This window comes from Gavialis gangeticus, unplaced genomic scaffold (genome assembly GCF_001723915.1).
Source record: "Gavialis gangeticus isolate Ggan-Ray unplaced genomic scaffold, GavGan_comp1, whole genome shotgun sequence".
Taxonomy (NCBI): Eukaryota; Metazoa; Chordata; order Crocodylia; family Gavialidae; genus Gavialis; species Gavialis gangeticus.
The window spans coordinates 139,004,704-139,018,336 of NW_017729022.1; the positions used below are offsets into that span (position 1 = coordinate 139,004,704).

General features: G+C 44.8%; 1 protein-coding gene across 1 annotated transcript in view; it reads left to right on the forward strand.

Annotated features, from left to right (window-relative positions):
* Window positions 1–8,600: 8,600 nt before the first annotated feature.
* Window positions 8,601–13,633, forward strand: part of SPTLC3 (serine palmitoyltransferase long chain base subunit 3) — a 174,066-nt gene continuing 169,033 nt past the window's right edge. The window contains exon 1 of the mRNA XM_019516242.1: window positions 8,601–8,959. Within this exon, the coding sequence (XP_019371787.1) occupies window positions 8,855–8,959 (105 nt within the window). The 5' untranslated portion in view covers window positions 8,601–8,854. The remainder of the gene's footprint in view (window positions 8,960–13,633) is intronic.

Consider the following 13,633-nt stretch of genomic DNA (forward strand, 5'->3'; position numbering starts at 1 on the left):
TGGTGCTTCTTATAGTAATATCCATGGTGTGCAGATATTACCAGGTAAAAGACATCACTTAACAACTTTTGCTTCTTGTATAAGCACTGTTCATGTATAATGCAATGGAGCCACAGTGGTTCCCATAACAGTGTTTGGGATCAATCCTCATTCGCCCATTGTCACAACCTGGCCTAAGGACTGGTATCTTGTAACACATTTTCCTCCTAATCCGGAAGTTTGACTGAGGATGAGAATCTTGTGAAGGATTCATTCATCTCAGATCAGGTTATGCTCTTATCAGATCGAAGAGCTTATGGAAATCTGAATAATTTTTTGTCTTTATTTTTTTTTCATCTTTGTTCAATACAGGTCAATTTTCACCAGTATACCATGTGGCAATGATGCAAAATAAATCACAGGAAAAAGTTTTCTGCTTCTAATACTGAATAGGAAACTACTAAACCAAATCTCTTCATCCAGCCTATCTTTCTTCTTCATTGTAGAGCTTCTGCCTAATAACAACACCTTGCTCTTATACAGCCCCTTACATCTGTAGATTTCAACATGCAAGTTAAGTACTATCATCCTTGCTTTAACATATGGGGCAACGACTCACACAGAGATGAGATACCTTACCCAGAGGCCACTCAAAAAGCTAATTGCAAATCCATAAATAGAATCCATACACAGTTGCTAAATCTTCATGAATTATGGACAGTTAGTAAAAAAACAGGCTAAAACCACCTACCCATAAAATATGTAAAAAGAATGTGAGCTATCAGTTAAAACTCTAAGCAACCAGAGCCAATTGAAGCTCCAGGGTCAGAAAGAAGCAGGATGCAATGTTGAAGCACAGAGGACAGCAATGCCACCTGGTGTCCAAGTAGAAGCATAGCACCCTACAGGGAGCTCTCCCCACCTACAGCCTGTGCTTTTAGAAAATTGTGTTTGGAAGGACCATCAAAGCAGGTTCATCCCCAACTATATTATCCTGGGGATGATTATTCTGCTTCTGTGTCCCATCAGGTTGGTCACAGGTGGGCTTCTTTGGAGGTCCATGCTGGAACACAGGAAGCACGGCCAGCAGGGGTGAGGCTGGGGTTGGGCTGCAGGAGGCAGTACAGTGCAGGGTGTGGTCACAGGCATCAGGGTACAGGGATGAATAGGGACCTGTAGCAGGGGGCAGCACAAGGTAAAATTATTGCTGCAGTCAAATAGGGTTGCCAACCCAAGAATGTTTGGGGGGATTTTGCTGCAAAGTTTTTTACTGTCAGCCAACCTTTCTTTTACTTTTTTACTATGGCTGCTGTTAAACCCCTAAATCTGAACCCAGCCCTTCTAACTGTGGCCTGGCAGAGAGCAGAGTATGGCAAAAGAGTCATATTTCTATTGTGTAAAACATAGTAGAAAACGTATCAGTAAAAAAAGTTTGACGGACAATAAAAAGTTTGAAGATGGGCAGTAAAAAATATTTTCTTGGGTTGGCAACCCTCAACCCAGGCCTGCAGAGTTCCAGACCTGTGCTCTGCCACCTAGGCAGCAGCAATGTCTGACAGCCTTTCTGTCACAGATTGAAAGAAACAGTCTGCACATTCTCACAAAAATGTCAGTCTGTCCTCATGAAACACAGCTTATGATTTGCTAGTATGTGGGGAAACTGACCATCTTCCTGCTAACAGTAGATTCCCTGATACAGCAAACATTTACACCTGTGCTTAATTCTACTGCCATACAGCAATGAAGGCAATCATGTGCTGCATCCTTTGTAGAATTAGGGGCTTACACTGAAACTAGTACACCCCTATGTAAAAACTAGTCTGCCAAGTCCTTCCTTCTCTGTTGGAGTGCTGGAGGCCCAAGACGATCACAGCCCGCTCTTTGGTGAGGGAGGCAGTGGGCTGCTGGGAAGAGATGGCCTCTACCTCACTGCTGAGGAGGAGGCTTTTCTCAGACAGACTTGCTGACCTACTCAACCGGGCTATAAGCTGAGCCTGCCAGGGGATTGGGTGAGTACCACCACTGCAAGCCCACTGGGCAGTTTTTGTAAACCCAGCAGGCTAAGGCACTCAAGGGAACCCACCTCTACCCCAGCCCCAGAGTGATCTGTAGGAAAGGCAACGGCCCCTTATGTGCCTATACACCAATGCCAGGAGCCTGGGGAACAAACAGGAGGAACTGGTCCTCCTCCTAAACCAAAAGGATCACAGTCTCATAGGGATAACAGAGACCTAGTGGGACTCCACCTATGACTGGGCCACAGGTATAGATGGCTATACCTTGTACAGGAGAGATCATGTGGTCAAAAGAGGTGGGTGGTAGCTCTCTATGTCAAGGAAAGCTACGCATCCATGCAAGCTGACATTGGCACCCAGGGGAGACAATTGGAGACTCTTTGGCTCAAAATCCGTGGCAAACAAGACACAGGGGACACAATAGTGGGAGTCTACCACAAACCTACTAGCTAGGATCAAGAGCTTGACCAGGAATGTGCCAGGGACCTACCTGAGGCTGCATGCTCCTTGTGCATGGTTCTCATGGGAGATTTCAACTACCCTGACATCTCATGGGAAGAGCACTCAGCCACATCTGAACGGTCTCAAAGCTTCCTCGTGTGGATGAGCTCTATCTGACTCAAAAAGTCTATGGACTGACGAGAGGCAAAGCGCTTCTCAGCCTGGTACTGGCAACAGGGGATGACTTAATCAGTGACCTAACAATTGAAGGGAAGCTGGGAGACAGCGACCATAAGCTGATTGCCTTCACCATTTTTGTAAATGTTATGCCAACCACTCATGATCTCAGAGAAGTTTGTAAGGTCAATAGAAAGTACAATTAATATGGCAAGTCAGTTCCATTTTATTATGTTTTAAAAGTTCACAAGGCAATACAGGAAACATTTTAGAGGCATCAACATGGGCAAAAATATGTACAGCTCAGGACTAAAGATGGTCATCTGAAAAACTATCCAAAGGGCAAATGCATCTCTCCCATAAAGAGGTGGGATTAATGACCCAGTTACACTTTAGAGCCCTCATCCTGTAAATATTCATGGACAGGCTTACCTGTACTGCTACAGTGCAGTAGCATTAAGAACACGCATAAATATTTGCAGTATCAGGACATCTGCTGTTGGCAAGAAGGAAAGAACTGATTGAATTTTATTAGTAGATGTTTAGTACTGTGAATCCAAAAAGTTGACAAAGCCAGTAAGGAAATACAAATCACTTGAGCGAGGGACTACCATTAGAGGGATGGGGGTGAGAAGGGGAGTGCAACTAGGTTACAGAAAATACAATGTTAGCTAACTAAGCCCGGGGGTGGGAGAAGGATTTTGTGACGCTGAGAGAGAAAGAAGATAGATGCACACAAATCCATATAATGGTCCGCAATGGTGGAAGAAGTAGGTTGAAGCAAGTGTCTCAGTCCATGTAGTCTCATCACGGGGGTCCTCTTCAGGTGGAGTGGTCCATTGCTGAAGAGTCCTCTCAAAGTGAAGTCCATCAGGTGCAGAGGGGGGTTCAGGCGGTCCCTTCTGGGTCCAGTCCAGCGGCAGTCGGCCTGGTGGGGTTGGAGTACTGGCAGTGGCCCCGTGATGTGCTCCACGTAGATGTCATGGGACCAGCAGATTGTGTCAGACACCATGAGGCCGCACATCAGCTTGGTGTAGCGGCGGGAGATGCAGCAGGCATACAGGACGTTCTCATTGCTGAGGTCCCAGGCTCCAAGCATTCCCACGATGAGCGCGTTGACTGTCACATCATAGCTGCGGCCCCTCAGGATGTCAGTCAGAGAGGCATACTTCTCCTGTTTGTGAGCCCGGGCATTGGTGAAGACTTGGTGCTGGTTCTCGAAGGGGATGGTCACATCCATGATCACAACCTTCTTGGCCTCTTATTGGTGATCACAATGTCAGGGTGTATCTGGCTGTTGCAGCCCAGGATGGTGTGGTTCACAGAGATCTCCACTGCTGCGGCCAGGATGGCCTTCACCAGGCAGTCCTGGACAGTGTTGTGGCAGAGCTGCCAGGCTCTCGTGTGCAGCCTACAGCTGCACAGCACATGGGGGAGGGTCTCTGCCGCATAGCCACACCATCGGCACCTCTTGTCCCGGTGGCCAGAGTGGACGGCCCCATTCAGAGGCAGGCAGTTGAGGCAGGCGCGATGGAAGAAGCACCGGTCCACGAAGTGCATGAAGCTCCCACTGGGTATGAAGTGGTTGCTGGAGTCCCACTTCGAGGTGACGTCGAAGACCTTGCCCTGGTTGGGTTTGGCCCTCAGGTTGCCAGTGTACTTGTTTCAGATGGTGTCCTTCAGGAACCGCTCCAGGAAGATCCTCATGCAGGGCATCACGGTAACACAGTCGGGTTGCGGGGCTGGTTGCAGGGAGACTTCCAGCTCCCAGAGCTCCTCGGTCCAGGTCTAGGTGCAGCCGATGCGCTTCCTGAGGCAGCATGTGGTGTTGCGGGCTCAGGTCCACAGCGAGGCAAAGTTCCCACCATCTCTGCCGAACTCGCACTCCAGCGAGCCACTGAGGAAGGTGGCCAAGTCACATCCAGTCGGGTGTCTCACGATCCTCTTACAGGTGGTCTCCTCGAGGGCGCTGGTGGTGATGATACTTAATGTAGGATCCGGGCAGGTCAGGAGGCAGAAGGCGTGGGTGACCACTGCGATGTTGTAGAGGTCTCCCATGCGAAGGTGTCAGAGAGCACTCAGGTGCCCTGCACCTGAGAGCAGAAAACAACTCAGGAGAGACCCCTAGTGGCAAGAAGAGGGAGGCCCAGCTGCCAGTTACCAGGGCAGCTGGAGTAACAGGTGCTGGTTGCCAGGACAACCGCTGGGGAGCCAGCTGACAGGAAGGGGCAGGGCCTGGCCCATATAAGCCCAGGCAGGAGGCCAGGAAGGCAGTTCTCCTCTGGCAGCCAAGGAAGGAGGAGTTCAGCCAGTGTAAACAGAGGGGAGAACCCTGACTGTGAGCAGCCCCTGGTCGCTGCTGGGGGTTGGAGTGTTTTCCTGGTAGGGATTGAATGTTGTTTGGCCGGACGGTCTAGCTTTTTATGTTATAGCTCAGGGGCTTTGTGTTTTTGTGTTTGCTGTTTTGACCAGAGGACTGGGTGAGGCTATTAGGGGTTGGAGGAGGCCTCATAGGGGCTCCACGGTAGCATGGGGACCCTGGCGCCAGAGAGGGCACAGCATTTGGGGTGCATTGACCCCAGAGCAAGGGGGGCAGTGAGAAGCCCCAGAGCAAGGGGGGCAGTGAGGAGCCTGGAGAGAGGGCCATGAGGAGTGAGAAGCCCCAGAGTGAGGGGGGGGCAGCGAGAAGCCCCAGAGCGAGGGCAGGGCAGCGAGAAGCCCCAAGGAGGTAAAGGAGAGGGCCAAGTCACAACAGGGCCTAGGTCAAAACCGCATCAGTACCATCTGCAAGGCTTGGGCTACGGTGTAGGGGAGGAAAAGGAGCCGCAGATAGCACCCCCTGGCACCAGGGCGCATAAAGTGGGCAGCCTCCTGCTAATTACATTAATCAATTAAGATCAAGGCATGGCTGGCGAGTAAGCAGGTGGTTGGCCCATAACAGAAGGACGGAGTCACCAGTAGAAAGGCCCCAGTAGCGATACTCCTGTCACAGGGGGACATTGGCACCTCCCTGCCAATAGGGGATGTGCAGGATCTTGTTGCTGGCCCTCAGTGGCAGATGCAGCCACTTCTTCAGCAGCCGCCAGATCTCAGCATCCACCTTGGGAAGAGGCGGGTCTTGGAGACACATGGCATCTGTCAGGTGCCTCAGATACAATAGTGAAAATATAGAATATTCTGGCCCAAATGCAAGCTCTGAAACAGCAGAAAAGTTTGTTTTTGGCTCTAAACAGTGCCCAAGGACAGCATATTCTCTTAGGTCAGTCATACAACAGAGGTCTATGTTTGCTGATACCACTTATGAAGCAACTTTGTCAGGACACTAGTTTGCTGGTAGGAATGGATGCACAGAATGACTTTTGTGTGAGGGTTTGCTTGGCACAGAAAGAACGGGTGTATTTAATTCTTGTCAACTTGTCACAGCATTCATTTATGTAGGATACTACCAGTGATGCATTTGCAAGGAAACTGGAAGCTATCACTAAACATTTATCCTTAATCACTCTTCCTTCCATATATCCAACTCTCAGCCACTTACTGTAACTAAACTCAATCATCCCATCCCTGCATACTCACAATTACCCTATTAACAAACACTGAAGTTACCTGTTTGACTGGCCTGATGAAGACAATACAAAAGATTGAAATGAGGCAGTGTTGTTCAGTATTGTGAGGCAAAAACCAGGAACTGAATTGTATTTCTGACTCACTGTGTGATTACGTTTCCTAATAAGTTCTAATAACACTCATTATTATTAAAGTATTACACCGTTCAGCTATGGGTTTTTCTGTAAGAAGGTTTTTACTGTCCTACTAGTACTGAGGATGTAGGTAAAAAGTTACTTGTAAAGAAAAAATCAAACTAGGGCAGGAGGGAAGGTGGCTTAGATATTTGCTACTTTCTGATACAACAGAGGCCCTGAAGGAGTGCATTTTTGTACTGATTAGTGACCAACTGTGAAATACCCTATGATCAGTTGGATAGCTAGCTGGTAGGATTCTGATGCATCACAGAAGTGAAATCTACCTAACTGAAACAAGGAAGTGAGTTTGAAGGCTAGAATTAGGGGCTTACAAGTAGCAATTGTCAATCTAAACAAGTGACTTTAGGGAGGAAAGTTTTCTTTGTTAAAGATTCCACACTGGTCCTCATCATTCCACTTGGTTACAAAAAGTCCCAATACAAAATTGAGCCCTTCCAAGGGGTCAGAAAATATGATTTGATATTCCTGATAGTTAAAAGGACAATATAAATCCAGCACCATTGAGGCTTTCTATGTATTATGATGAAATAAGAGATTTCAAACCCCTTGTTTCATGGTTATTTTCCTTCGTAAGCTACCTAGAAAGAGGAAATACGGTTTAACATTTTAGCACATAATCAAGAGAAGTCAGACTGGTAAAAACTGGTCTATAGCAGATTTACAGTCTGGTTAATTTGAACTTTATTGCCCATGTTTGCTTTGCATTCTAAGGCGGAACTATGTTTTCCGAATTGTAACTTTCATCATGCTGCTGAGATCAGATAGCAGGTTTTTATTCTATTTTTAACTTTTTCAACTTAAACCCTTCAAAGACCTCTACTGATTAGCCTTCAGTCTTTAATTATCTTTGTAACTCAGATTTTCTTTTACTCTAACCCCTTGTATAGGGTGTTTTTACTGGCGCACACACTCACAAAAGGGCTCAGTCTCATACAACCAAATGTTGATTGTAGATTATGAACATCTAAACTATAAGGCCCTTATCCTGCAAAAACACATTTAATTTTTAACCTACAAATATCCCCATTCAGGTCAATGAGCCAAGCCCTGTGAATACTCATACAACTAATCCCACTTAGGCCGTCATGCAAGTGATTTGGGTAAATTTAAAATAAGATTATAGCCTTAATCGGGAGTGTCAAACTTGGCTGTTCCCCCAAGCTGGATCCAGAAATGGTGGCAGCAGAAGACAAGGGGTAGCAGCATGGAGGTTAACAAGCCATCATTTCCCTCTCTCTCTTTCCCTCTCTGCTGCCAACACATCTCCAACAGGGCTCTATGCTCAGGAATTCAGCAACTTGGCAACAGTCTCCAGTCCTGAAATCCCTGCCCTTCCAGGAACCTTGCAAACTGGATGAAACAGCTCTGCAGACTGGATCTTTGACATTCCTGCTCTAATTGGACCTAACTTTTACAAGACTTTTTTTAACCCTTCAGTAAATTCAAATGCATAGCAGTTTGTTATATCCTATTATTGGCAAAGCTCAAGCAATTAAGCCCTCTCTCCTAAAAGAACAGCCATAAACCAACTGTAATAAAAGTTTGTTTCACTAAAAATTAAAGACTTGACTCAAGGTATCTTGATGATGAAAAATATAATTATAGTTTTCTTTTGAAGGCTTAATGGTCATGCTAAAGGTTAGCAGAATCCCTACCCTCCACACACTTGTGAATGTGCTAACTGCTGTGTCATTTTGATTTCAGAAGGATTTTTCACAGTATTCAAATTAAGCATGTGTTTAGGTGTGTGCAGGACTGGGGCCAAAGAACTCTTTGCTAGCCCCAGACTCTAATACTAATTAACTCCTAAAACCAGGACTAGATTACTCTTAAAATTTACCTTCTACCTGTAGACAGTCTTACTGCCCCTTTTCTGTACATTCTTAATGCTGTGTCTATCAATATATTGATTTAGGAATTTTAAAAAAATCATGCCTCCTATCCTGACAGTCAAATACTACTTTTTCCAACACACATATTTAAGGAAGCATTAGAATTGCACAGCTCTCCTTACTGTTTTAATTTTCAACCTTTTACTAATCCACTCCAAGCAAAATAATCTATCACTTCTTTGAGTGTAATCAACACGAGATAGGGATTTAGATGGCAGTGTATCTTTAAGTGTCTCCACCTCTCAACCCACCCGCTTCCTTGATAGCTGCTGCAGTCTTGTTGACTCAGGTAAATACTGTGTGCATACAGTAGCCAGCAGGAAAAGTGCATTTTGGAGTTCTTAAAAGCAAAGTAGTTCCATGTATTTGACTTCCTAACTCACTAGGGCTGAAGGTGTATAAAGGTAACAGTTTTTTTAGTTTCTAAGATCTTGCAGAAAGATAGTCCCTCCTCTCCTGGAAAAGCCAGACTAACCAGTTAGATACCTTTCTGGCTTTAACACACAGGACTTTATCTTCTCATCCCACTGCCTTTTTAAAGTAGAAAGACCTCAGGCACTTACGAACTGAAGATCATACTAAGCAAATGGCTAATCCCAAAGTTGTTTGCAATGGACATTGCCATCAGAAACAGAATAACCTCTTAAAAAGTGGAATCTACAAGAAAAATGGAATTGCTAAACAAATTAAGGTAAGGTTTAATTTCCTGAAGTCTGCCATTCATTAAGATGAACAGTTTTAAACTTATTTAAAGAAATGGATTGTCACTGAATGGATATTACAGTATTGGCTTTATGTGAAGCTTGACACGTGCAGCATGAGCCTGCATTCTTATTAACATTTAAAGTTCTGGTTGAAGTCAAAAGGATTATTGGGTGTGTAGGCAATAGCATTGATCTAACTAGATTCAGTTCTTCAGATCAGAAACAAGTATCTCATTCACTTGAAAATTGTTGAAAGCCTTTCTGTTGGTAGAACTGTAGAAATGTATCAATAACTTAATAAGGGTTTTATCCTTTAAGTGTATGTGGAGTCTTATTTGATTATGATGTGTTAATTTTTAAGTGCAATGTAAGAAAATAAAACAAGAAATAGGAAGGAGATTTTTTTTTTCCTGATGATTATATTGTTGTAAGGTTGGCATGGTGTCTAGTTTACCGGGGCATGCTCTATAGGCTTAAGAATCTGTCCTTTTTATTTACACATTGTTACAGTGTTAGCAGCTCTTTAAAAAATAAGTTAGTCTACAGGAAATTCTCTCAAGCTGTTTTTTTTTTTTCCTGCATCTTTGAAAGCCATCTCTCATTGACCTGAATGCCTCACTATACCTCATTTGATGTTTGTAGTTTCCCAAAAGAGAACCGTAAAACTAGAGAGGCTCTTTTGCAAAAGAGGTCCTATGCATAGAACATTAAATGCTGTCTCTATGGAAGAGCCTATTACTATTGGAAAAATCTTTTGGCTCTTCAAATCCAAGTTTTGCTGGCTTTGAGAATGCATCTAAACTGATGTAACCAACACTTCAATTGGGAGCAGGAAAAGAATGCCTTTAAAGCTGGATGCTTCATGCCTCAATCACAACATCTGGCAACACTAGCTTGTGTTTGAATGCTTATCTGACAGTTTTTATTAACTTCAGTTGTCTAGTCCTATACCTTTAGACAATGCCTATGCCTGTTCCAATGGCCAGCTTCAGGTGCATCACAAACAAGAAGCTCTCATCCTGAGTCTTTTTTTCCTAATGGGAATCTCATGCTTTCAGCCTATTAATTAAGGCACACCCAATGCAAAGGTTAGTTAGTGATTGTCTGGCTTCAGGACTCTAGCATGGGTGGCTCCTAGTTACTGGCCCAGCCCATGTGTGGAAAGATGATGGCAAGAAAGCTTGTGCAATGAAGGAAAAGTCATATCTTGCTCCCAGGAACCAGAACTGAAATCACAGTCACCACTTTGGATATTAAAAGTCATGCTATTTATCCTGAAATGTATACTTTTAGCACCATTCGCCAATATTCCGGTTTCTATTTTATCAACCTGAAATAGTTAACCTGCTGGGAAAAGAATGAGAACTTGTGACAGTAGTAATTTCAGAGGAAAGAAAAAGACTAAATAATAATAACAATGTATTTATTATTATTGCTGCTGCTGCTGCTGTTGCTGCTATTAGGGATGTAGCTAGAAAAATAGGGAAATGTGTATTTGACAGTAAACAATAAAAGAATATATAGGCTGGTGCTGGAGGGGGTGGGAATGGCCTGGAGGAGATAGTTAAGTGATCTGTCCACAAATGGTTGTGGAATAAAAGGAGACTTTATTTTTCTTTTGTGGTACAGACACATTATATTACAGAACACTTAGATCTTGTAACACTCAGAGATAGGAAAACATCATCCCCAGTATAAACTGGAAATGAATGGTTGAAAGGGTTAAGATCAGTGATGACCTTCTCATCCGAGGTCATCACTGATCTGGTAAGTGTGCAGGTCTCCTGATTCCCAGTCTGGTGCTCTATTCACAATCCCAATCTCTTTCCTTCAATTCTTGCTTGAAGCACAGATTGGAAGGGAAAGGAACAAAAACAGGTGAGAGCTCATTCTTGTTCCTGCTAGGAATCTGCCCTTTCCTGTCTGGTCTGCCTCTCCACTCTCACCTACCCCAACCCAGTACATGATTTGTTATTTTTGTTTTATCCCTTTTTCCAGATAATTGTCCTCCACACATGGAGTGGCTTCCACTCTGGCTTTATCTGCCCATCTATCTATAATATTTACATTACCACATCAGTGTATTAATTGAGCACCTCACAGATTTCAGTGTATTGACCCTAGCAAATATCTTCCTTAAATGGTAAAACACTTCAAATGGAGGAGGAATTAAGGGACAGAGAGGAGGGTAGAGCAGGAACTGAACCTGGTTTTCTCAGAACCCACACAAAACACCCACCCATCCATGAATGAATAGTGGGTGTGGGAGTGCTCAGGTTACCCACAACTTTTCTGTAGTTCAGAGCTTCTGTTACTGTAGCTAATCAACAGAACCCCACTATGAAGATGTAGCATATGCTGACAAAAAGGAGCTTTCAGCTGATTTAGCTACATCTCTGTCTGCAGAACTGTATCTATGGTGGGGGTTTTGCCAGCATAGCTATGTCAACTCGGATAGTGATGGTGATATTTTTGTAACCTTAGACAACATGACTATGTTGGGACAACTTGGTAGCATAGACCGAAGCTGGCTGTGAGTGATCTTAAACTTCTGTGTAGTCATTTAGGGCCCGATTCTCTGTCATTTACTAGGCGCATAAGTGCACTTAGACACCCTAGTGTGGTTCTGTTCCACCCTACTTGAGTCCCTGAACAACAATGAATGCAAAAGGTAAATACAGAGGTTCTCACTACTTTTTTGTGACTCAGGGCCACATCTTGCCTGTGCCACAAGGAAGTGGCAAAAGTTACAGCTGCAACCCAAAGCATGCAAAGGTGACTCCAGCCCCACTGCATACCATATGCCAGAGCTGGAGCTGCCATCGCCACATGCCCATTCCATAGTGACTCCTCCAGCTCCAGCATGGGATACGTGGTGGGGACCATTAGCAAAAGACGTAGGGCTGCAGCAGTGGCAAAGCTCTCACTTGCCCTCCTACTTCCAGTTGTCATATCCACCAGGGCCCAAGGCCTCTGGATTCTGCAACAGGCCATGCCCCCAGGACATGTCCCCTCCCAATATGCAATGGCCTAATGGTAGCCTGGTGGGCCAAACCAAGTAGCTCTGCAGGCCATAAGTGACATCCGTGCATTAATGGATTTGTTGGGGCTCAAATTGGGCAAAATAGAATCACACTTACATGCCCAATAGGTAGAACAGAATCTGTCCCCATAGTGGGCATCTCTGTAGATTCTGGAATAATTTTAGTAGCCTCAATTTAAGGGCTTTCTCTATGAGAACCTGAGCCTTAGCACAAGCTTCACCCTTCAGCAAGGGGACACCTTGAAAGGTGACATACAAACTACAGTGGGTTATGGAATGGTGAAAGCAGCCCCCCATGCCACTGAGAAAAGGACAGTATAACAAGAATTGTACCTAAGTGAGTAATGAGACATTACAGAGTTCATTACAGAGACTTTGCATAGCTCTGCTTCACAAACGTCTTGTACTGAGAAACTGGCAGGAAGTATGACTCCACTGATGTAAGAGCACGTGGGTGTGTATGTGGCTTTCATGGTCCTGTGAAAAACAAACCTGTTTTCTGACTAAAGGTGTATTTTTTATAAGTGACCACAAGGAAGGCAGGGGACATTTGCATTCTCTACCCAGTTCTATCCAGTGCACTCGTGATGAGTACGTCTAATATCTGTATACAGTTTTCTGTCACCTGATAGGCTGAAAGGGTGTCTTCATAGTTCAGGTCTGCACTGCTGACCAAGTGGCAATCGCAAGAAATGTTCATTTTATATCTGTCTGTTGTTAAATACTAAATTTCATAGATTTCATAGACATTAGGGCTGGAAGGGACCACAGAGGATCATCGAGTCCAGCCCCCCGCCCAAAGGGCAGGTCACTTTACTAGCTGCAGCATCGCATTGCAGGCTCATGTTCATCTTGTGGTCAATGATGACCCCCAAGTCTCTTTTTTTCCATAGCGCTAGCCAGCGTAGCACTGCCAAGCCTATAAGGATGCTGCAAGTTTTTCTTCCCAAGGTGGAGCACCTTGCATTTTTCAGTGTTAAACACGATCAGGTTCTCATCCACCCATTTGCTGAGCCTGTCCAGGTCAGCCTGGATCACCCACCTGTCTTCTGGCGTGGATACTTTGCCCCAAAGTTTGGTGTCATCAGTGAACTTGGCCAGTCCACTCCTGACTCCAGTGTCCACATCATTAATGAAGAATGTCTCTGCAATGGGAATTTCCTATTCCTCCACTATATGGGCAACCCTCTTTTATTTTCCTTAGTAAGCTCTCCCCTTGGAATTCAACACCTCAAGAAGCATGGGCATCTTAACCTTAAAGAAAAGGGCTGTTGTATATTATTGGGACATTAAATGGTTCAAAAATGCAACCACTGATTATTTCCTTGTTTTCCCCACATCACATGGAGAGCAACTGCAACTTATTGAGGAGCTTGCACTGGGTGCATTAAGGATGATTCCAAACTTCACAGGTCCTCCCACAAAACAGGGTCTGGGTGGGTAACTGGGACCTTCTAAACCAAGCCCTAGATCAGTTAGGGCCCACCAAGGCCACAGACCTAGGTTTCATAGTTTCATAGAAGCTAGGGTCAGGAGGGACCTGAACAGATCATCTAGCCTGACCCCCTGCCACAGGCAGGAATGAATGCTGGGTTCACAAGACCCCAGACAGATTATC